We start from the raw sequence: 24,001 nt of genomic DNA, 5'->3' as shown, positions 1-24,001 counted from the left end.
TTAGGTTAATATGTATGCAGACAAAAAAAGCTTTAGAGTTCATGCTCAGCAGTTGGGGATTAATATCCCACAGTCAGACTTCTCAGGTAGCGGTTAGTCTACCGCTGCCATGTGCTGTCCTTGCCATGCACCAACGAATCTGAATGGAGTTAATTAAGTTTGAATAAAATAAGGTTGAGGGTCTTTTTACGATATAAAAAGATGTACCACAATATTACTGCAGCAACTACTGCCTTACAGACCCAGCTCAGGGAAAATCAGTGCGGTGATGACGTAGCTGCTGAGTGTCTGTGGGAAGATGGCTGACAGCGCAGCGCTGGCAGCGAAGAGATGCGACTCTGGCTCCCTGTCCTCCGTGAGTATGGACACCATCTCCTCCCTGACGGAGCTGGAGGACCTGGAGAGAGTTTACCAGCAGCTCTGCTCGGAGGAGGTGGGTACCAGGGGCGCTGAAGGCCGGGGGTTTGTTGAGGCTTGACGTGTGTGTAAACTTCCGCCCCGGTCGGTGCTGCCACGTCCAGCTCCATTATTATCACTTATAAAAGTGAATTAGTGAAACCACACACGGTGTTTATGTGTTTCAGGCTTAAGCAACATCACAGTTGTCTGTTACTAGTAATGACATACAATACAGTGTTTTTTTGTTTTATAGGTAACAGGGTGTACTCGAGTAAAAGTAAACAAACCGTGCTACCATTCAGATATATCTCTTTTTACCTGTCAAAGACAGTTATTAATGTACACACCACAAGGATTTGACTTATTTTCTATTCTTATACAGTTATGAGTTTTACTATGAGTGTGCAACATACATATAAATTCATTATATTCGTGTGTTAGACAAGCAAGGCTTAGTCAAATATGGACATGTGAAGAAATTGTGTGTGTGTGTGTGTGTGTGTGTGTGTGTGTGTGTGTGTGTGTGTGTGTGTGTGTGTGTATGTATGTATGTATGTATGTATATATATATATATATATATATATATATATATATATATATATATATATATAATATTATAAACGTGTATATACAGGACTGTCTCAGAAAATTAGAATATTGTGATTTTCTGTAATGCAATTACAAAAACAAAAATGTCCTACATTCTGGATTCATTACAAATCAACTGAAATATTGCAAGCCTTATATTATTTTAATTACAGCTTAAGAAAACTCAAATATCCTATCTCAAAAAATTTGAATATTCTGGGAATCTTAATCTTAAACTGTAAACCATAATCAGCAATATTAAAATAATAAAAGGCTTGCAATATTTCAGTTGATTTGTAATGAATCCAGAATGTATGACATTTTTGTTTTTTTAATTGCATTACAGAAAATAAAGAACTTTATCACAATATTCTAATTTTCTGAGACAGTCCTGTATATACGACCCTGGACGTAAACTGTCTAGGGTCTTTGTTGCCAACAAACCATAAATCAACTGTTTCAGAAATACTGAAACCCTTTTCAGGTTAGAATAAACAAATGGTGTCAATCTTTGTTATGACTTCTTTCCTCCAACAAGATTAATCTTATATTAATGCTGGACTCATTCATCATATACTCTTAAAATTGACTCATCCTTTCTTCCATCTACTGTACATACTGTATATAAATAATCTTTAAATGTCAATAATTTCTTTGAAACTATTTGTCCATCTGTATAAACTAATGGAGCCCAGATAAACGGGTTGTAATCTGATGTAGCAGCATGTATTCACCTCTGTCATATGTGTACTTTGCTTACAATGCAGTTTTTCCCCCTGTTCATTACAGAAAGAAGTGGAAGCTGAGCTGGATAGGCTGGTAGGACAGGAAGGATCTATTCACAAAAAGATGTTGGCGCTGCAGAGGATGGGGTACAGATTAGTGCAGCCTCAAAAGCAGCTGCTTCTCTTAAGATTTTTCAATATAAAGGTGTGATGTGACGTGCAAAATGCATTATATTTCCTTTGCAGGCCCAGTCTGCAGTTGATTGCAGGAGACGCCAGCCAGCTGTCGGGCATGACCACATTTACCTGCAGCCTGGCTGAAAATGTTAGCCGTAAAGTCAGACAGCTTGACCTGGCTAAGGTAATAAATCTTTTCATTCACAGAGAGTCTAATCTGACATATAAACTGCAACATGCATCATCTCTACAAACCTGCTTTGCTCCTGGGATCGTGTGATTAGAGGTTTTCATTTATCTCTCATACTTTGGATCTATAACTGTGTATCTTTTTTCTCACAGACACGACTGTATAACGTCATCCAGCGTGCTGATGATATCCTCGATCTGAAGTTCTGCACAGACGGAGTGCAGACAGCTCTGCGTAATGAAGACTATGAACAGGCTGCTGCACACATCCATCGATACCTGTCTCTGGACCAGTCGGTTATTGAGCTGAGCAGACAGGGAGAAGAGAGTATGAAACCTTTACCAGTAATAGTGTCCCAGTTGGTGTTATTTGTGTTTGCACACTTAGGGCCTGATTTACTAAAGGTTTGCGTGCGTAAAAACGTGTGCAAACTTGACATCACCCGCAAACCAATGTGCAAGCTGATCTACTAACAGCGTGCAAAGAGGACTGCGCCTCTCAAATGAGCAAAATAGCACACGCTGTTCATTTAGTACTTTTGCCCTGATGAATAATCAATATGGGGCGTACCCGCCAGAAAGCACTAAATACTGGGAGGGGAAAATGCAAATAGGTTCATTTACCACACGCAATGAGATTTACCAAGACTGAAAGTTATTGCGGGGATTGTGATTGCGTCTGTATTTAATACGTTCGAAAGGAAGGTGCTAATCTGCCCAGCATTACGCACCGATGGCTGCTGTTATTGTGGCAAGGAGGCGACATCGCCAAAATCAAAGAATACGCAGAGAGAGAGTCTTTATTCTGCTTCATGCTATTTTAAAAATGGTTGCACAAGTTTTATTAAAGGCCACTTTTTCTTTAGTTCTTCGCCTTATATCTTGCCACCTTCTTTTAACCTCTGCCGTTCTTTTTGTCTTACCAACTGCATTTATTCTATCGCAGATTTTGTCCCATGTTGCGTTTCTTTTGGTAATGTTTAAATTTCTTTGCTGTAGTTCATGAATGTGTTTATTTGCCTCTTCCACTAATATCTCTAACTCCAAGTCGTCAAATTTCATTTTGCGCTTGCGACTATCCTGCTTTCCATCCAGACTGTCCATGGCACAAACCATAAGACACGCAACACCTCATTTAAATACTGCGGTTTTTCACCTGTTATCAATTGCGCAAGCATTCTTAGTTGATCACCCGCAAAACACACAACAGCAGCACGTGCAAACTTTTTCAGTGCACACGCAATTTAGTACTCTTTATTTAGGATCTTAGTAAATCAGGCCCTTAGTCAAGAAAAATTGGAAATGCAACTGTCATTTTTGTTTGTTACTCTGGCTGTGTGGTTAATGGCCAATATATTATATAGCTGTAAATGTGAGCTTGGTGAATTTTTATGCACTGCACAACTAGAAGGAATGCCACAGTTGCTGGTTGACATCCAATAGTTTGGAGGACAAGTTAGCACCTTTACAGCTTTGTCATGTACTTTGAGCTGCTGCTGTGGCGCTCTTTTACCTCATGGCAGCGTCCCCCCTTCTGGGAGGAGAAGGCTGCTTGCAATGGGGAATATAATTTCTGTAGGCCAGTGTGCTCCCTCTGCAATAATGTTTGGGGGTTCATGTCAAAGTCAGCTCCACACAACGTTGCTTAAGTGAATGTTCCATTAAAATGGGAAGATCATAGTCATTAGCTTCACACGACAGTGGTTTCACTACCGTTGTTTATTGCAGTGTGGCTGCTTAAAAGTATTTATCTTGTTTTGCATGCGTTGTGCTATCATTAGACAGAAATTGTGACACCACCACTACATCATGTCTGCACAGGCAGCGCCGTGGACGCCAGTCTGGTCTTGCTGCAGGAAGCCGAACAGAAACTGAAGGTCATCGTTGCTGAGAAGCTTGATGAGGCTGTAGCAGCAGTTGACCTCACGCAGGTGGAGAGGTTTTTCAAGATCTTCCCTCTGCTGGGCCTCCACCAGCAGGGCCTGGCCCGTTTTGGTCAATATCTCTGCAGTCAGGTTGGTAGTCGGTAAACTGCCGGGGTGTTGGGAATGAAGAGGGTTCATCCAAGAGCTGCTTTATCTCTTAACTTGTTTTGCTTCTGATATAATTTCCTGAACAAAATTCTGTCTGCTTCGATGAATAATTAGGATTTTTTTTAATGTAAACAGGATAATTTAAAGGGGACCTATTATGAAAAACATGTTTTCTCTTGCCAATTCAGAGAAGGAGGAAAGCAACCAAATTCTGATGAGCCATCCAGTGTGATGTGGATCTACGAGCCGTTCAGATTCTGCTCCCTTTCGTTACGTAACCAAAATGCAATTTACATCGGTTGGCCTCCGATGCTTGAAACCACGCCCACAACTAACTCTGCCGGCCGGAGCTTTCGCCATTTTTTCATAGCGGTGTATCGCGTCATTCAGGCAGCCAATCAGCATAGAGCCTCATTATCATAGCCCCGCCCACTCAGAATCCTGCATAGATAATGAGGTTAGAGAATGGGAAGCTGCAGACATGGCTCAGAGGCTGAATTTCTAATTTATTTAGCAAAAACAATCAAAAGCTTGTCTTTAAGACATTCAAGGCCCGTTTAAAATAGGTATTAGATGCCATAATAGGTCCCCTTTAATTATTTTACTATCATATTCAACCACTAATAATGAATAATTAAGAAATATTAATAATTTTGTCAAAATGCTTTCACTGATTGGTCACAGATACATTTGATGAAAGACAATGTATATATTTGTTAGTTCTATATGTTCAAATAAAGGTTACATAGACATGCAACTTTAAAATATTACTAAACCCTTTTTTCTTAAGTTCCTTATTTAATTTTGTAAGCTCTGCTTTTCTTACTGTTTATTACACATTTTCCACGTTTTTTCTACTCCCTGTGTTTTTTTGTGTTTCTTTTTCACAGCTTGCTTCCAAAGCTGAGGAGAATCTACTTTTAGCAACAGGAGGAAATCTGGGCGAGAAAAGAGCTCTGCTTATATTTGCAGACACACTGACACTGCTGCTGGAAGGTGACTAGACTGTCTGTGTTTCTGCATCTTCCTTAGCACATTACCGGACACCGCCAGTAAGTTAGCTTGCCTTTACAGGTATCGCTCGTGTCATTGAGACTCATCAACCAATTGTCGAGACATATTACGGTCCAGGTCACTTGTACACACTCATCACTCACCTGCAGCAAGAATGCGACCGTCAGGCCCAGAAAATAGTCGACAAGTTCATCCAGCAGAGAGAATACCACAGCAAGGTTTGTCTGACATCTGAGCTGCGATTCATGGTTGCTTGTAACCCCGATATGGACCTGCTGAGTCCCCGAGCCTGTCCTCTAGTTTCAGATTGTCCAGAACAGCATGATGAAGAGTGTACCGGGAGAGAGGCTTGAGCCAAGGTATGTGTCTGTCTGAGGACTGCACTCATCTTCGTGTTTCTGGTGATTGTGGTTATATCTCCTGCTTTCTCCAAACAGGGAACTGGACCCCGTACTGACAGAAGTAACCCTGATGAACGCGAGGGCGGAGCTTTATCTGCGCTTCCTGCGTCGTCGCATAATGGCCGACTTTGAAGTTGATGATGCTCACAGCATCACTCAGGGTAGATTTATCACGATTTCCTATTCAGAAAAGCCTGTTTTTATGTATAGGTTAAAAGTAAGCGTACATGTGTTTTTTTTTGTTGTTTTTTTAAACACTCAGAGCACCAACAAAATGTGGAGAAGTTACTGAAACACTGCTCGCTGAGCAGAGCGATGCAGGAGCTGATTGGCTACTACATCCCAATGGAGGAATATTACATGAGGGAGTCTGTCAACAAGGTCAGCTTTTAATCGCATTATATATTTTATTCTTAAAATGTGTATGTTGGTCAAATGAAACAGAATGAGACTCATTTGATTTTACACATCCAAGTCTCCACAAAACTCACGCCATTGTGTATGTAAATGAATCTAGAACTGAGTGATTTCAATCTAGTTTTAGTTTTCATAAATTGCATTGATTGATGATTGAGAACAGTACATAAATGGTTTATTAAGTTATTAACCCGACAAGGTGTGTATTGTCCGTTTTAGAGATAACTTGCTCATTTTAAGTCATCCCAAAAACATGCTGCATTAAGAAACATGGGATAAGGTCACATTTACTGTGCGGCATCATTTTGTCTTTTAGCAACACTCCTTATTGTATTGGATGAAGGAGTTTACTTTTCTAGTTTTTCCGTTTTTACCTGATTTCAGCTTTTAAGGCAGTCTGTTGCTTGTAAAGCAACACACTTTACCTCAATGTTTTTTAAAAACACATGGATGAATTTGGAAATTCTGATAAACAGGAGAGCAAAATCAGTAAAAATGCTGAAAAAAAAAAAGTTTCATGACTCAAATGGTTATTTCTTTTCGGTTTTCCTCTGAGGCTCAGAACTAAGAGGTTTCAGGGAACTGCTTCAAGTTTCCAATAAGCTTTGAGGTTTTAAAGGCTTTTCTCTAGGAAGTGAAGAAGATGAGGGTGTGTAGAGCTGATGATTAGGGATTAACTGCATCCTGCTTTCATCTCTGAGTGATCTTAGCAGTGTGCCCATGTGTTTTTCATACTTTTTGCACAAATTAAATTGAGTTAGCCATTTTAGATGTATAACTCTTTCTAATTGTTTTCATCAGGCCGTTGCCATGGATACATATGAAAAGGGTCAGCTGACCAGCAGCATGGTTGATGACTGTTTCTACATTGTCAAAAAGTGCATCAGCAGAGCTTTATCAAGCTCCAGCATCGACTGCCTCTGTGCTATGATCAACCACGCCAACTCTGTGCTGGAGTCTGACTTCAGGTGCTTGCCTGATGCATTCACTTGGCATATTTAATACGTCTCTCAAATCACTGGCTCAAGCCCTCATGCACACCTGTCCCCACCTCTTGATTCCTATTTTACCTGTTAGGGAGGTCTTGTATAATAAACTGCGGCAGGGCTTTCCGGCTACAACGCTGCAGGACATCCAGCGCGGCGTCAGCAGTGCAGTCAGCCTGATGCAGAGCAGCTTACAGCAGGGCAAGTTCAACACACTGGGCATCGAGAGCAATGAAAACGCAAAGGCTGCATTTCTGGTAAGACAAATGGATAAATGTGTACCTAAAACCCAGCCTCTCTCTGTAGCAGTATCTTAGAAACTATTAATTACCCTTTGCTGAAAGAGACGCCACTTTAAAACCTTTTCACTGACTTCTTCATTCAAGAGAAATGAGTCAGGTTTACATATTAGTTGAAATTTAGATGAGAAAAAATAAATAATTGCTTTCAAAATATTTTTGAACAAAGAAATGTTCAAATTGAGTCAAATGGAACTATCTTGACTTTAACAATTGCTCAGTATCTGTTTTTGTTTTTTCCCCCACACTCAGGTGACTCTCAATAATGTGGAGGTGTGTAGTGAGAACATCACCACTTTAAAGAGGAACCTAGAGGTACGTTTCACATAATTCCCAGGACTCTGCGTCTCCTCTCTTCACTACATTATTCATATTTGTCCCGTTGCTTGAACACCGAGTTTGTGTCTTGGCAGAGTGACTGCTCCAAGCTGTTCAGTCAGGGCGTTGCTTCTGGTGAACAGAAGATTGAAAGCTGTTTGTCTGACCTTATCAGCACATCAACAAAGTTCAAGGACCTCTTACAGGTTAGACACAAATACACAGCCACTTTTCCATGACTTTAGAGGGAATGGGAGTAAAACAGTAATTTTCTGAAGGTTACACCAAATTATGCCTTCCCTAATCTTAAAACATAACTGCTTTAAGGTCCATTTAAGGGTTTTTGTCTGTAAAGAATACAACATTCTGTAATGTGACTGTCTACATATTTGTATTTCTCCTCTGCACAGTAAACTTCCCTCACACATTGGGTTATTTGTCTCTGTGATATGAGAGAGATTATGAACTTCAGTTTTATTTTTCAGGAGGGTCTGACTGAGTTAAACACAACAGCCATAAAGCCTCAAGTCAAACCGTGGATCAGCAGCTTTCTGTCCATCTCGCATAACATTGAAGAGGTAATGGTCTGACAATTTTGCTCCAAACAACAACTGAGCTGAAGACAGTGAGGCTGTAACCTTTGACTGTCCTCACAGGAGGAGTTTAATGACTATGAAGCTAACGACCCCTGGGTGCAGCAGCTCATTGTTAACCTGGAGCAGCTCATGGCAGAATTTAAGGTAACACCATCTTTCAGTCTGCCTATGTTGTAGGGCTGGGCGATATATCGAGATTTTAATATATATCGATATATTTTCAAACGCGATATGGTACGAGACAATATCGTTTATATCGATTTAAAAACAAAATGTATTTCTTTTTTTTATGATTTTGATATAGCTTATTTTGTAACAAATTGACTTGAATGTTTTATTTTAAATTTGCACAAATGTTTTGTTATTTGAACAACTGTCAACCTCAGTGGAAAAGTCTGCCTGTTACTGTCTACATTGTATTAATTGCACAGTGTATTTTAATTTAATTGTTATGCAGGAAAGGGATATTTGTCTTATTTTATTCAAGAAGCATTTTTATTCCATATATGCAGGCAGTTTATTTTTTTTTCATTTGTTTTATACATTTTGATATTGTGCAGACCTCTGTTAATAAAGGAACCTGTGTGACATTTGGCACGAGGCTTTGTATTAAAACTGACTGTTTTTTTAAGGGTATGCCTCAGAAAAAATGAAGCTAACAGAGATGCTATGCTATAATGCTTTGGGGGAAACCCCAATTATGCCACAGAAAAAAGAGATATATATATATCGAGTATCGCCATTCAGCTAGAAAATATCGAGATATGACTTTTGGTCCATATCGCCCAGCCCTACGTTGTTGTTGTATATATTTATTAGTTTTCTGGTTTTGCAATCATCATTCTTATGCCTCTCCAGACGGCCCTCTCTCCCGTCATCTACGACACTCTCACCAGCCTGATGACCAGCCTGATATCCATTGAAATGGAGAAGACGGTGCTCAAATGTTCTTTCAGCAGGGTGAGGAGCTGAGTTCAGCCACCAGGTGGCAGTGAGCTTCCTGCACACGCATGAGAGGAAAAGCCTCGAGCAGTGATTTAATAATGAGTCCAGGGAGGCCTGCTGTAGGAGAGGCTGCATCCTTAGATTTGCAGCATCTATCTCCACAGTTGAGTTACTTTAACCCTTTCGGATCTTTTTCGTTGCAGCTTGGAGGGCTGCAGTTTGACAAAGAGCTCCGGTCTCTTGTGGCGTATCTCACCACTGTGACCACCTGGACCATCAGAGACAAATTTGCTCGCCTCACTCAAATGGCCACCATCCTCAACCTTGAGCGGGTAATTCAGACGGTTTCATACCTACACAAATAGAATACACTCTTTTAACAGTTTTAACATTTAAGGATGTTAACACCAAACTGGAAGAAGATATCATTTTTTAGGTGCTTGTTCTTGAACAATTTTTTTTTTCTTCATTTGAGCCTTTCAGTTTTGTACTACTTTACAGTGGCCTAGGTGTATGGACACAATTAATGTTACTGTTTCTCCACATTTAATGATTTTAGGAATACAATGGATCATTGAATCCATTTGCTTTATTTGAAAATGCCTCAAAATGGTCACCATTCACTGCTTGCAAATTAACAGGAATTTAATATTAGACATGTCACATGGAGAAACGTTAACTTGCTGGGTACCAGCTCTCTGATCATATTATGTGGGCTTTTTTATTCATTAAAAATGACAGCAGCACCTCAGGCAGTCCTTTCAAATGAGCTACATTTTATTTTAATGCCGTTGTTTTTATATAAAGCTACAGTTAAGGTCTAAATTATTATCCCCCAAGAAACTAGGGAAAAATTCCCCCAAATACTGACCAATGGTTTAGAAAATAAAACTTTATATAGTTAAGCATTACTGTGTGTTATTTCCCCTATTAGGTTCCCTGTTGAATGTGGTCAATTTTAGTAGCCCCCCACCCAAATTATTTGTGGTTTAAACCAAATCTGGTCCCGTAATACCAGCGCTGTGGTTCTTCCACAGTCTGTATTTATGTGTCATTGAACACCTTGACAAGGGCAGTCTCAGTGCTCTGGTCAGCACGAAAACCTGACTGGAAGATGTCAAAGCTATTTGAAATCAGATCAGATGCCATGAGGGGAAAACCTTCTTGAAGAAAGCTGTGGGTGAAATATCGAGACAACAGGAGGAAGAGTTTAACTGATACATTATATCCTCCAGGATTTTCTACTTGAATTGGTCATTTTGTTCAAGTTCCTTTTTGGAGGCAGCACTGTTGCTGGACTTGATTCAATTCAATTTCATTTATATGGCGTTTATTACAACAGAAGTTGTCTCTAGGCAATTTCCAGAGACCCAGAACAAGACCTCCGAGCAATTGATGCTGGCTGCTTTTCTAATCGTCTAGATTTTCTCAGTAAAAAAGTTGGCAAATTCATTGCAGGCCTTAGTAGAGTGGAGTTCAGACGTACTGACCCCGGAGGGTTTGTTAACGAGTCCACAGTAGCAAACAAGGCGCAACTGTTATTGGTGTTTTTGTTGATGATTTCAGAGAACAAAGATTCTCTTGCACTCCTCAGTTTGAGATCATATCTGTGAAGTCTCTCTTTATAGATATCATAGTGAACCTGGAGTCCAGTCTTTTGCCACCTTCGTTTGGCTTGTTGACACTCCCTTTTTTCACTTTTTACAAGTGGGTAATTTCTCCTCTGAGATTTCTTCTTACCAGAAACAACCTTCAACTTAGTGGGAGCAATGGAAGCGATAATATCTGAAACTTTAGAAGGGAAGTTGTCTAGTAGTTAATTTACTGAGTTATAGGACAGAGGTGGGAGAGTTGACTTGGTAAAGGTTTCACTTGGGTTGTACTTAAAAAAACATTTTTTAATACTTCTTTTTGGATACTTGAGTGGGTGGAAATGGTGCCACATCAGTCACAAAGACGTTGGGAAGACATTTTTGTTAGGAAGTGATATCTCCATGCCAAAAGGTTCAAAAAGAAAAAAATGTATCTGGAACTCAGAAGATGGTGGATGCTTGTCTGAAGAGAGAGTCTACACTTCATTTTCAAGCATTTCACTGTTTCTACAGAGTAGGGAGATTGTTTAGATCAAACCTGGACATGGACAAAACACTTTGGAGGGGAAAATAATTATGATACAGTGAGTGGGGCAAAAAGGTATTTAGTCAGACACCAGTTGGGCAAGTTCTCCCACTTAAAAACATAAGAGAGGCCTGTAATTTTCATCACAGGTATATCTCCACTATTTCTTTTTTCTTTTTTAAGCTCCATTTGTTTGTAGGTCTGTGTATCTGCATCTTTGAGGTATTTTGATCTGCAGCCATTGATGATGGATCGAATCAAAGAATCAAAATTAAAGTTTCAGACTTGCTGAACTTGTGTATTTTGTCCGAGAATAACAAAATATCAAAAATGAATGACTTAGATGCTGTTTGTTCTTTAATGCCTCACTGATAGAGAAGTGAAGTGTGTGATCCATATTATGAGTATCTGAACAGCACATTTACTTACAAATACTTCCAATGTTTTATTAGTGCTGATCCCGCTTCAGTAAATAATAACATAATTTTAAACTGCACCAGCTCATTTTTACCCATTTGTACTTCAGGTAACTGAGATCTTGGATTACTGGGGCCCGAACTCCGGCCCGCTGACGTGGCGGCTGACCCCGGCAGAGGTGCGTCAGGTTCTGGCACTAAGGATCGACTTCAGGAGCGAAGATATCAAGAGGCTGCGACTGTAACTCATAGGGTCAGTGGTTATCACTGATCGCTGTGTGTTACCCACCTGCTGCTCTCCGAAGCTTCAACTCCTGCTTTTCCATGGTTCTGTGGATGGATGTAGGCATGGCACAGACACATTACTAAACCCTTTTTTTTTATCTGAAACAAAAGCTCTGATTGTTCTTCATTGGTGTTTCTGCGTATGATGCCTGTCTGTATCCATTGTAGCTTTTATAGGCATGGGGTTTGGTGATGCATGACGGTGGAGATGAATCGTTTTATTGTAATTAACTGTAAAAATGCATAATTAAAATTGTCAAAGTATGATTGTGTCTCGGTGGGAATTCCAACCTTTTCACCTGTATCTGACTGCAAGTCTCTAGACTGAGGAGTGGAGCTCTGGGCCTGTGAGAGAACCAGAGCTGTAATGAACATCATACCCATTAAACTGACAGAAGCAGGTCAGACAGCTGATCCAGCCTAGTCATTCAATATATGAATAGATCCTTGTCTGTGATGATGGAACACTTTTAACCTAATAAATTGAGAGCTGGTGTGCTGCGCTTCTGATCCCTGCCATCCGCCACATTTCAGATTTCAGCTCTGCCCTCCTGCCATGCCAGACCTGTTCCCAATCTTTCGTACATGTGTCTGACTCTAAATACAAAGCTTTGTTCACAAGGCAATGAGGCATTAAAAAGGGTTCCACTCTCATAATGTTCAGCCTAATTTCCTGGTCTAACCTTAATTTTCTGCACAGATTAAAGCAGGTCACTGTGTGGAAAGAACAGCATATTGATCACAAGATTTATCAACGATGTTACTTTGCAGCATAATCAGACTCGGACCACAAACACAGGAGTAGTTAGGAAAAGTGTGGCTTTAATGTAAACACAACATTCGATTGGCTCAGCACAAACATTCCACATGAGAGCAACCAATAAACTACTGAGTAGGAAGGGGTGCAGCACAAAAACATTCACAGTAAAAAAAAAAGAAAGAAAAGAAACAATTCTGATATAATCATAATATATATGTACAGTACGGTGCTTTTAGGGTGAAAATGGAGATGGGACATGAGGACTGATATGTGATGATAAAGAGAATATAGGGATGGGAAGGTGAATTTCTGGGTATACAGGTGAAAATGAAGAGCTGTACCTTTTTCTCTAAAAAGAGAAATGTGACAGATGGTGGGGAAAATTGTTCCCTGTTCACTGGTCAGGGGTAAAGGTTAAAAAAAAAAAAGTTAAGTCCCCAAACAGAGGCTGCCTCAAATGATATTGTTCTCCTCGCGCAGCCTTCTGGTTCTACAAAGATTCACATCGAAGGGTCGAGTACCACACAGAGAACAAGATGTCATTGGAGGGCTGCTATCCTCCCTCTGAACAGGTATCGGTGCAACCCCAAGTTTTCTTGACGGGAAATAAATATGTGGCACGGGATTTCAGGAGGTAGGAGGAGGCATGTAGGGCATGAGGCTTAAATAAATAAATAAATCATTCAATGATAGTAAAATCTTATATCTGTTACTTAAATAATATAGTCAATAGTATGAGCTATTATTTCTGATCCTATTCCCCTATCTGCCATTCTCAGATGGTTGGCACCAATATAAAGTTGTTTTATGTTTTTTTTGTTTTTTTTTCTTTTAAAGATATCATTGGCTAATCAGTTTTACCTCATGCTACAGGAGGTCAATGAGCAGCCGCTCCAAACAGGAGAATCCTCTCTTTCATTATGTTTGAAAGCAAAAAGAGGAGACTAATTGGAGCAGACCTTCAGGCTGTTTGGTCATATTGGGGTCTGAAGAAGAGTTAAAATGACGGCCCTCTGTCCATCCATGACCCTCAACCACAAGTACAGCACCTTCCCGATACCATCATCATCATCATCGCTACCTTTGCACACAACAGCTCTATAAACTGAGCACCAGAGGCTGTATTCAGTTGTATTACACACGCCCCAAGACTTTCCACAAGGAACAGGACAATGTCCCACGAGGCGTGGCGCTGCACACGCCTCGTGTTTCATTTCTGGAGTTTAGCAGGACAACGCTCCACCTGAATAAACCCCTGGTGCTTCTGATCCTTCCCAGTTGTTGACACAGTCATCAGCTAACATGAAACTCAAAAACACATTTTTAAAAGACAAAACTGGGGAGTTTTATACTTAAATCAAAATAAGAAAGGGAACAAATCATAGCAGTAATCCGGTGTGGTGTCGGACGGCAGCTCTTTGGGTCCATTTGGACGTGTAGAATTACATATTTATGTGTTTAAGTATCATCAAAATTATCATTATTAACTCCTCACACACTCAGTGACAACCTCTGTGCTTCTGGCCAGGCTTCAGTATAAGCCACACCCTCTAAGGTTGTTTGCAATAATGATGTCAGTGACAGCGTCAAACACTACCTGGATGTTTCCTGTGTCTGTGGCACAGGTCAGGTGACAGTAGATCTCTTTGTTGGGAGAGCGGTTCTTACTCTCAAACTGAACCTGAATATATGCAGTAGCGTCGTCGTAAGTATTAGCACCTGGAGTCATGGGGAAAACAAGAGATGACAGTATGAGCAAGAAACCCCTGATAAGTTAGCTTTGCTCGGGAGAATGAAGGTCCATGGACTCACCTGTGTATTCTGGAAAACAAATCGTCAATGGCGACTTCTTGATCTTCTCAGCGAACAGATCTTTCTTGTTGAGGAAGAGGATGATGGATGTGTCAATGAAGAACTTGTTGTTGCAGATGGAGTCAAAGAGCATGAGCGATTCATGCATGCGGTTCTGCAGGAACAATAAATATATCAATGAGTGCATCAGTGCCTGAACCAGGATGATTTTAGAGCCACAACAGAGGACCAACCTAGGATAACCTATAAAGCACTTAGGGTTTGACTCTTATTGAGTATCAATAGGGAACAGATTAGTCTACTCAGTCATGGGCTGACACTTTTAAGAGTGACTTTTTACATAACTTCTATTATTGTTTTTGCCTCTACAGAACAAGTCTTAGTAAATTTGACTCAAATGGGTTCCTACTGATACAAATAACAGACACTTACAGTTGTCTCATCTTCATGGAGCACCTGGTCGTACCCACTCATAGCAACACAGAAGATAATGGCTGTCACATCTTCAAAGCAGTGGATCCACTTCTTCCTCTCTGACCGCTGACCTCCAACATCAAACAGCCTGGAAAAGGAGGAGCGGTGTTAATTCATACCTGGGGAATATCTCCTGAGCCACATCTTGGATACCAGGTGAGAGCTGCAGAGACTTGCTCACCTGAAATGAAGATTTTTGAAGGTAAAGTGGGTTTCGACAATGCCAGTGGTCTTCACTCTGGTTCTCAGGATGTCCTGCTCCGTGGGCTGGTAGTCCGCTGACCCGATCCGGTCAAGACTGTCCAGGTAGCTGTTGGCAATAGGAAGGTGCTTTGAAAAACACTGGGAGGATTGATGTTCTATCACATAAATAAATAAATACAAAAAATGAAAGCACAGGGGCTTTGGTAGTCTTTTTGCTTCACTTACTATTGAGCAGAGTCGTTAAGCTGATATTCCCGGGCACGGCTGAAGCACTCCACAGTCCCAGCATCAACCCATACACGCTTCATAGCAGAAAGAAGCTCTGCAGAGTACGGCTCTGTGTCCTCCATACGAGTGACCACATCACAGACCAGCTTAGCATCAGCCTGAATAAAACATGCCTTGTAAGTTCAAGAGAACTGCAACAAAAATATATCTCTTTATTTAATATTCATCACCCCTTGAAATGTTTTTAAATGGGCTTTATGAAGGAATTAAAAACCCAAATATTTTCGTGAAGCAAACTGATACAACAAATTGCATTAATTCATCTTATGATCTCTTCTAATTAACCACCCAAAGAGCCTAGTCCTGTTTGGACACTTCTCACACTTCAGGGTGGAATAAATTGTCTTTAGGCGAACTCGGAGGATACGGGTTGGACTAACTTTTCGGTCCTTGTCTCCAAACTCAATGCCCAGGGAGTCCATGGCTCGAAGGATGGCTGCCAAGCTCTGGATGGTGTTACTGTAGACCACAGGCTTATACTGCTTCACATCATCCCCAGAAAAGCCATCTTCATGGATAATCCTGCATGCACACAGAGATATTATCAGTAAGGCGAGCCTGGACTAAACAGAAAAAAAGTCTAACATGTCCATATGGTCCTGCAAATAACTGTCTTACAATTAACATTTCCACATGTTCTGCTTTTGAGAAAGAGGTGATTTTTGATTTTACGGTCCTTATCCTCTCCTACATTTTTCTACCATCTTCCTCAAGTACATCCATGTATAATGGGAAAGAAATTGACTGCATTATCAGTCTTTGGAGAGAACTTGGAGAGTAATGTGTTATTTAAACCATTTAATAATGCATGGTGAGCAGTGATGTGAAATCAGCCAAAGCACTAATCAATCACTTCTACATAAGACTTGACACAGTAAAATTCCTAATAGGCTGCTCGGATATAAATCGTCCATCATCACAACGTCATCGTCTCACATGAATCTATAAAATATTAGTAAATTACGTAACTTCTCATCACCTGATTTGCAGTGATTGACATACAGTATGACAAGGACTATATATGTGCGACGATGGTTTTTGTGTATTTGCTTTATTACTGCACATTGTGACACCCTGTTGTGCAACAAAGATCAGCCACCTAGGCGCTCGTGTCCCTGCTATCATCAAAATTAACTGTTTAATGACATAAAAAATCAACCTTTTATTGGGAAAATATGAGAGGTGCAGCTTTTAAAAACAAAAGAGTTTCTGCACATGGTGATTATTTCACTCTTATCAACTATCCAAGGCATGAAAACATCCCACATGCTATCTAAGGTAAAGGGGAATTTTGAATGGTAATTCAATCATTAAAAAAAACTGTCCGTCATACAATTAGTTGATTATCAACCAACTGATTCAGCTCTAAAATGATTAATATTTGGTTGTACAACACAAATGACAGTTGGTATTTTACCACTACAAAGTGTTTCCTTGATGGAGGCTTATAAAAAAGTGGTTCTTCTAATGCATTTTTCCTTTTCAAGAACAGAAAAGATTCATAAACATTTCTTATTAATTAAACTGAAGATGATTCTTTGGGTTAATTTGTGAAAAAAATGTCAGCTCCATTGGTTTTTGACTTCTAAAAAAAGACTTAAATTACAGTGAAAATTGTGGATTGAAAACCTTTCCGTTTTAGTTATATAGACGGTATGAGTTATTTATGAAACCCTAACAGACCAATGACAGAGTCTGAAAATGGAAAAGTACAAAAATAGACACCACTGACATTTCTGCAGCTGCTGCTGAGTAGCAGCGGCATCCTTGTTTAATTCATAAAATCCACACGCCAAATCTATCCTGCTGTGTGCATCGTCTCAGCTTATTATAGGTCACATTTACAGGGCCATTTTCATGTATTTGAAGTTTTCCTTGTCAAAAATCTCCCCTGGCCTTTAGTCTCCATGTCTGCTTTGCAGTGCATAGAGAGTGAAACTACACATCAGGTGCAGTTTCTCTCTCTGGGATCAAGGGAGAAAGAGACTAACAGCTGTCATATTAACCAGAAGATTATGTGACAATGAAGAGGCCAGGAATCACAGCAGACCATACTACATGTACTCTCCAATACCTAAACTTTATGATCCAAGATGTGTAGTAAAACCCATCCATCTGCCTGTGCCTGCTGTGGCTGCAGCAAGCCCTGAGAGTATTTGTAAACACTACTTGGACCTTTGTCTTGGGTTCAAGGCAGAGCAGTGAGTTACAGGCAACCAGGGACCACAGAGAGGGTAATGAGGTGAAGGAGAGAGTAGGAAGTGAGGCATGGAGGGAGGGTGCAGCCAGAGCAGTGCAGGAAGGAAACACAGACACACTGCTACCCACAAACGAGGACGGAGATGTTTCACAAGACAACATATTTGAAAGGACTGTGTCGTTTTTCATGCAGAAACATCTAGAAACTTAGCTAAGAGGTTTAGAAAAATACAACAACAGTCGTTTAAAACATCAAAGAGTGATTTAGCTTAGACAGCGGTGGGTTTAGATGTGGTTTTAGAAGCATATTTCTGCGTAAATCCGCTTTATAGCCAAAGTACTCTGGGCGATATCGGGCACTTAAAGCCATTAAGATTAAAAGCAGAGGTATTCACTAATGGAGCAATAGTGACCTCACTGAAATTCACACAGACACACATGCATGCATGCAGAAACAACACCACCCACACATCCCCAGATGCACACTCCCTTGATGTAGTCAAGCCATAGCCTCGTTAACTACATTGCAGAACCCCGAGGCAGGGAACAGCAGCACCCTGGGGTGCAGCACCCGTGGGTGCTGGAGTCCCTGGCAACCGGTGTTCTGCCAATTTCTGCTGCTTTGCCAAAAAATGCTACCTAATGGTTTTCTACCTTTGTAGAGCTACAATTTTACTGAGTTTTACTCCCTAGCCCACTTCCTTTCCCCCCAAGTGGTCCTTTCCAGGCTGTTATTCTAAATAAGAATGTGTTATTAATGACCTGCCATGGTTAAATAAAGGCGAATGACTGAATGAATATCAAATAAAGCCATAGAATTGTTTTTTTTCTCTCTCTTTATCGTATATCGTTCACAAAGTGCAATGCAATTCAGTAGTAGTGGTAGTGCATTTTGAAGGATCAAATTACTCAACATCCCATATTATCAATTTTACATTGTGCAAGAAATGATGCAAACTTTGAAAAATCGACTGTTGCGCGTGCGCAGAACCCTTAAAGTAGCATTTCTCGCAGTGGCGTCACCAGGGGGTGGCCAAGGGTGGCCACGGCCCCCCCTACAAATTTTCTGGCCTCCCCACTGGCCACCCCTACGGAAGAGTATTAGTGCCAGGCAGGAGAAAAATAAAAATAATATTTTAGAGGAGGAAGATTTTTTTTTCATTATGCACTTTGAGAAAAAAGTCGAAATGTCGAGGAAAAAGTCGAAATGTAGATATTAATGTTGAAGTAGAATTTCGAGAAAAAAGATGAAATGTATTTCAACTTTATTCTCGAAATTTCAACTTTATTCACAAAATTGTATTTCAACATTAATCTCAACATTTCGACTTTTTTCTCGACATTTCGACTTTTTTCTCAAAGTGCACAATAAAAAAAAATCTTCCCCTCTCAAATATTTTTTCTCTTGCATGGCCCTAATACTCTTCCGTAATAAACCCAAGTATATCAGTAGGCGTTTTTTTAAGTATTTCTGAGCCCTTATACTACAACAGTATAATACAATCCTGTAATGACGGCTTTTAGTTTTGGTGTCCACCCCAAGAATTTAAGCGGCCCCATCTGGCCCCCCCTATGAAACATTTTTGGAGGCGCCCCTGATTTCTCGGCAGGTAGCAAGGATTGGCAGAACACCGGTGTCGTGCCAAAAAGTGATTGACTGCCAGAATCTGATTTCTGATGTCTTTTTACCTGCCAAAAATTGATTGAAGGCCAAATACAGTTAATGAAAAGTTGTTTCTGCCTAAATATGACTTGATCTCATTCTTGAGCTTCATAATATAAACACTAGAGCTCACAGGATTGAGTATAACTCTTTTAAAAAGGACCATTACAACACAAAATAGGCATTTTCACCTGCCAAAAATTGATTGAAGGCCAAATACAGTTAATGAAAAGTTGTTTCTGCCTAAATATGACTTGATCTCATTCTTGAGCTTCATAATCTGAATATTCTGGCAGGCTATTCACTCGAGATCAAATCATATTTAAGTAGAAACAACCTTTCATTAACTGTATTTGGCCTTCAATCAATTTTTGGCAGGTAAAAAGACCAATTTTCAGGGGAGAAATCAGATTCTGGCAGGCAATCACTTTTCGGCACAACACCGGCACTCCTTCTATTCGGGGGGAGAATCGGCCTCTCGAAACATGGCGGCTCAATCTGCGCCTCAGCGGCGCTGACAGACATAACAGGGGAGGAGAGAGAGAGAGGAGGAGGCGCAATCTCGGGCCTTTCACTCCAAAAAAAAAAAAAAAATCAAAAATAAATAAGCGAAAATAAAAAAAACACAATAAAATACAAACTTACTTCATCTGTTTGACGATGGTGCTTTTGCCGGACTCCCCGCCACCTGTGTAAAGAATGGAGGGGGAGATCAGCACCATGGAGAGCTCCTCCTCTCCGGGGCGCAGCACCATGGACAGCTCCTCCGAAACGCCGCGGTTTCCGCGGCGTTTCGGAGGAGCTGTCCATGGTGCTGCCCAGGCCTTTTTCCCTTTTTCCTTTTTCCTTTTCCCCCTTACCAAGTAAGAGCAGCTTCACATCCTTGGCGGCCGTCAGCCCGTCTTCCTTCAGGTTCTTCTCGATGGCCTTGCTCCGGTCCAGAGCTGCGCGCTCCTCGGCGCTCAGCGTACATCCCATGTTTTTTTTCCAACGGCAGAGTGAGCGAATCCCCCCCTTCGTCGTCCCCGAGACGGTCTTCTTCTCTCCGTGACTGTGAGTGTGTGTGTGTCTCTCTCTTCCTCTATCTCTCGCTCCGTCCCCCTTTCCTCCTCTCTCTCAAATGGGGCTGCTGTGGGAAGGGTTGATGGTGGGATGTTGGGATGATGGGGAGGGGGGCTCTTCTTCAGGCTCTCTGTTTCTATCTATCTCTCTGCCTTCTCTCTCTTTACAGGGCGGCGCTGCCGATGACGACCGACTTCATCGTGAGAGGAAGAAGAGGGAGGAAGAGGAGGGAGGAAGAAGATCTGGGCCTACGTCAGAGCGACCGAGCTTTATGCCGCGTTCCATTTGTCCTCGGAAATGTGGGGATTTCCCAGTTCCCAGTTGTATTTTTCAACTGGAACGCCCCTCGAAGTAGGATTTCCCACTGGGAAAGTGGGAGAGTCTTCACCACCCCCGAGTTCACATTCCAAGATGGCTGCCCCCGTTGTAAACAGTAGAAGAGAGCTCTGTAAAAATTCGTAGCACTTCATTCTAGTTTTGGTCACACTAAATCAGTGGTATACAAGTATTGTTCGGCATATTACGACGGAGTATTAGGGCCAAACTAAGACAAAAAAATTACGAGAATAAAGTCATAATATTACGAGAATAAAGTCGTAAAATTACGAGAATAAAGTCATAATATAATGAGAATAAAGTCGTAAAATTACGAGAATAAAGTCATAATATTACGAGAATAAAGTCGTATTATTTTGAGAATAAAGTCGTGATATTTTGAGAATAAAGTCTTAATATTACGAGAATAAAGTCGTAATATTAAATATACAATATATATATATATATATAACTTCACAAGATGCTGCTCAATATTCCTAATTTTAACACAGGGAGAAGACTGCTCTTCCTGTTAGAGTTCTCATAAATTACCACTTTATTTTCATAATATTACGACTTTATTCTCATAAATTACCACTTTATTTTCATAATATTACGACTTTATTCTCATAAATTACGACTTTATTCTCGATAATATTACGACTTTATTCTCGTAATGTTACGACTTTATTCTCGTAATGTTACGACTTTATTCTCGTAATATTACGACTTTATTCTCGCAACATTACGACTTTATTCTGGTAAATTTACGACTTTATTCTCATTATATTATGACCTTATTCTCGTAATTTCCACATTTTTTTGTCTTAGTTTGGCCCTAATACTCCGTCCTAGCATATATATGCTGCTATAGTGTAATTTACATTTTTCATGTGGTATATGAGAACTACAAACTTGTTTTCCTACTTTTGAACTGGAACGCTGATAACTCGGCTGTGACGTCATCCCCACTTCCGCGTTCCGACTTCCGAGGTAAATGGAACGCAGCAATAATCACGTCCTGATCAAGAAGAAAGAGAGAGAAGAAGAAAAAAAAGAACATTCAAACGACCAAAGCCGTCTAAATGGCAAAATGTTTGCACCGTCTTCTTTGTGAATGTGAAACTGAGGAGCTGAATAAAGACGTTCAATCACGGTCACCGTCTTCCTTCTGTTCGCCCAGACATGGAGCTTTAATCATGCCAGTAGGCTAAGTAGGTCCCGAAACACGCCGGATGGTGGACATAGAAAAAAAATCAGGTGAATAATTAATCACTGGTTTGGTTTAGGTGAGTAAAAATGATTATTGCTGTTGGAGATATATTGTGTCGTATTATAGGTGCAGCTATAACAGCTACAGCAATAATAATAATAACGCAATCATATGCTGTAACAATGCACCTTCCATGTCTGCCTCATACTGCTGCACCTTTCACGGATTTTAAAATTGTACATATGTTAATAAGAGCTGTCGTTTGTCTATTTACTGTACAGTGAGCGAAAATAACCGAGTCAAATTCCCCTGTCTTATTTGACCTGATTTGGACAAAATGAAACATTCTGAGCTCCTGAACAAATGGAGTGGAGCGAGTGGCACTGAAAATTATATATCCTGCTTAATTACTTCAAAATGGTACTTTATTACAGCGCTAGAGGACATGTTCATAGTTACAAACGGCATACGCTGTTATATTTAAAAAAAAACACACACATGAATAAATAAATCCTGCATGTTAAAGCTTGCTTAAATATAATAATAAATATAATATAATATTATATATATATATATATATATATATATATATATATATATATATATATATATATATATATATATACTTATAAATAAGTATGACTTTATGTCCCATTTGTGCGAAATGTATTGTACAGTTGGGTCTAGCAGGACTTGAAAAGTGATTCAGTTTTCATCATTTTTGTACATTCAGTACCACAATCTATTTGAAATAGAACAATCACAAAGATCACAATAAACGCTTTCATCTTTAATCTAAGAGGTTTCACAAAAATATGGCATTTCAAGTTTAAAGTATTACAGTTATTTTAAGCAACACCATTTTCAGGGACCAAAAGTATCTGGATAATGGACTGAAAAGAAGAGGAGAGGAGGTGGTCCAGGAGGTCTGGAGCTGATATCAGGTATTGAGTTAGCATTTGGTAGCCATTTGACTGGAATTATAATATTACGTCTGAGGAGATGTCAAAGCCAGTGCAGGAAGCCATCATCACGTTGAAAACAACACAACTCTGTGAGAGAAGTGTGCTCAAAAACATCAAAAGGCTTGGAAGAACATGAAAGACAACTAAAGTGGATGAGCCCAGAATCCTATCTTTAGCAAAGTGCAGCTCTTTCAGAACAGGAATAAAAGTCAAAAAATACTCTGGAGAATATAGGCGTATACATGAGAAATTTACAGTCGAGAGATGTCTTCATTATTGTAAACACAGAATGCTTACAGCAAGATGCAAATCACTGGTAACATTCAAAAACTAGAAAGCTAGGTTAAACTTTGCCAGAAAGCATTTATTGAAAATATTCTACAATCAGATTCATTGTCTAAACCACAAGAAACTTGTATCAGAACAATTTAAACAAATAAAATCAGAGAAGGAAAGGGAGGGCTCATAATTCATAGCAGACCACATCAAATTCTGGCATGAATAGGGCTGTACTCTGAGCATTTTCAGCCAAATGCTACAAAACTAATAGGATGGTGCTTCACAGTGCAGATAAATAATGGCCCTAAACACGCTGTGAAAGCAACTCAAGACTTTTTGAAGGCAAATAAATTGAATAGTCTGAAATGGTCAGATCAGTCTGCCGATCTCAACCCAGCAGGGCACAGGGTAGAAACACCGACATACAATCAACAACTGAAGGTGGCTGCAGTAAAGGTCTGACAGAATATCTACAGGGAGAAAGCTCAGAAGTTGATAATGTCCATGGGCCTATTAAAAAGAGGGTGTTAAAAATCTGTATCAGCTTGGAAAATCAGCATGTACTATGTTGTTATAAAAGGTTTACCTCCTGCACTATCATACAATCATGAAACTTAAAAAAAAGATGATCTACCCTGCAATTTGAGCAGACTTAGAAACAGATATGTCACTGTTTTTCACAATCTATAAAACTGTCTATAAATGTCTGTGACAGGGTCTGTGGCCATACTCTGTAGAGGTAATAAGTGTGTGTGATAAAAGCTTCTAATCCACACATCACATCTGGATGGACAGTCAAGTAGAGTGTGAAGGGGTGGGGGTAGAGCAGGTTTACAGATGACTGAATAAAAGCAGCAGAG

At 40.1% G+C, this 24,001-nt stretch overlaps 2 protein-coding genes across 2 annotated transcripts; one reads left to right on the top strand and one right to left on the bottom strand.

The window, feature by feature from the left end:
- The first annotated feature begins 293 nt into the window (after nt 1–293).
- Nucleotides 294–12,472, top strand: cog4 (component of oligomeric golgi complex 4). Its single transcript, XM_061710640.1, has 19 exons — nt 294–433; nt 1,778–1,860; nt 1,960–2,074; nt 2,233–2,407; nt 3,901–4,094; nt 5,003–5,108; nt 5,187–5,344; nt 5,427–5,485; nt 5,564–5,688; nt 5,790–5,908; nt 6,746–6,912; nt 7,022–7,187; nt 7,482–7,544; nt 7,643–7,753; nt 8,033–8,125; nt 8,204–8,287; nt 9,002–9,103; nt 9,292–9,420; nt 11,733–12,472. Exons 1-19 carry the CDS (start codon nt 299–301, stop codon nt 11,865–11,867), a joined length of 2,319 nt encoding a protein of 772 aa, XP_061566624.1. The 5' UTR covers nt 294–298; the 3' UTR covers nt 11,868–12,472.
- A 237-nt stretch (nt 12,473–12,709) lies between these two features.
- gnao1b (guanine nucleotide binding protein (G protein), alpha activating activity polypeptide O, b) lies at nt 12,710–20,569 on the bottom strand. Its single transcript, XM_061743956.1, has 8 exons — nt 20,168–20,569; nt 19,953–19,995; nt 15,826–15,967; nt 15,383–15,543; nt 15,135–15,263; nt 14,912–15,041; nt 14,480–14,633; nt 12,710–14,386 (listed from the first exon to the last, which is right to left on the bottom strand). The coding sequence occupies exons 1-8, from the start codon at nt 20,283–20,285 to the stop codon at nt 14,199–14,201; spliced, it is 1,065 nt and encodes a 354-aa protein (XP_061599940.1). The 5' UTR covers nt 20,286–20,569; the 3' UTR covers nt 12,710–14,198.
- Nucleotides 20,570–24,001: the final 3,432 nt, after the last annotated feature.

The sequence above is a fragment of the Cololabis saira genome, chromosome 2, assembly GCF_033807715.1.
Source record: "Cololabis saira isolate AMF1-May2022 chromosome 2, fColSai1.1, whole genome shotgun sequence".
NCBI lineage: Eukaryota > Metazoa > Chordata > Actinopteri > Beloniformes > Belonidae > Cololabis > Cololabis saira.
Note: the sequence above shows the minus strand (reverse complement) of the source record. Positions and strands in the feature narration are given on the sequence as shown.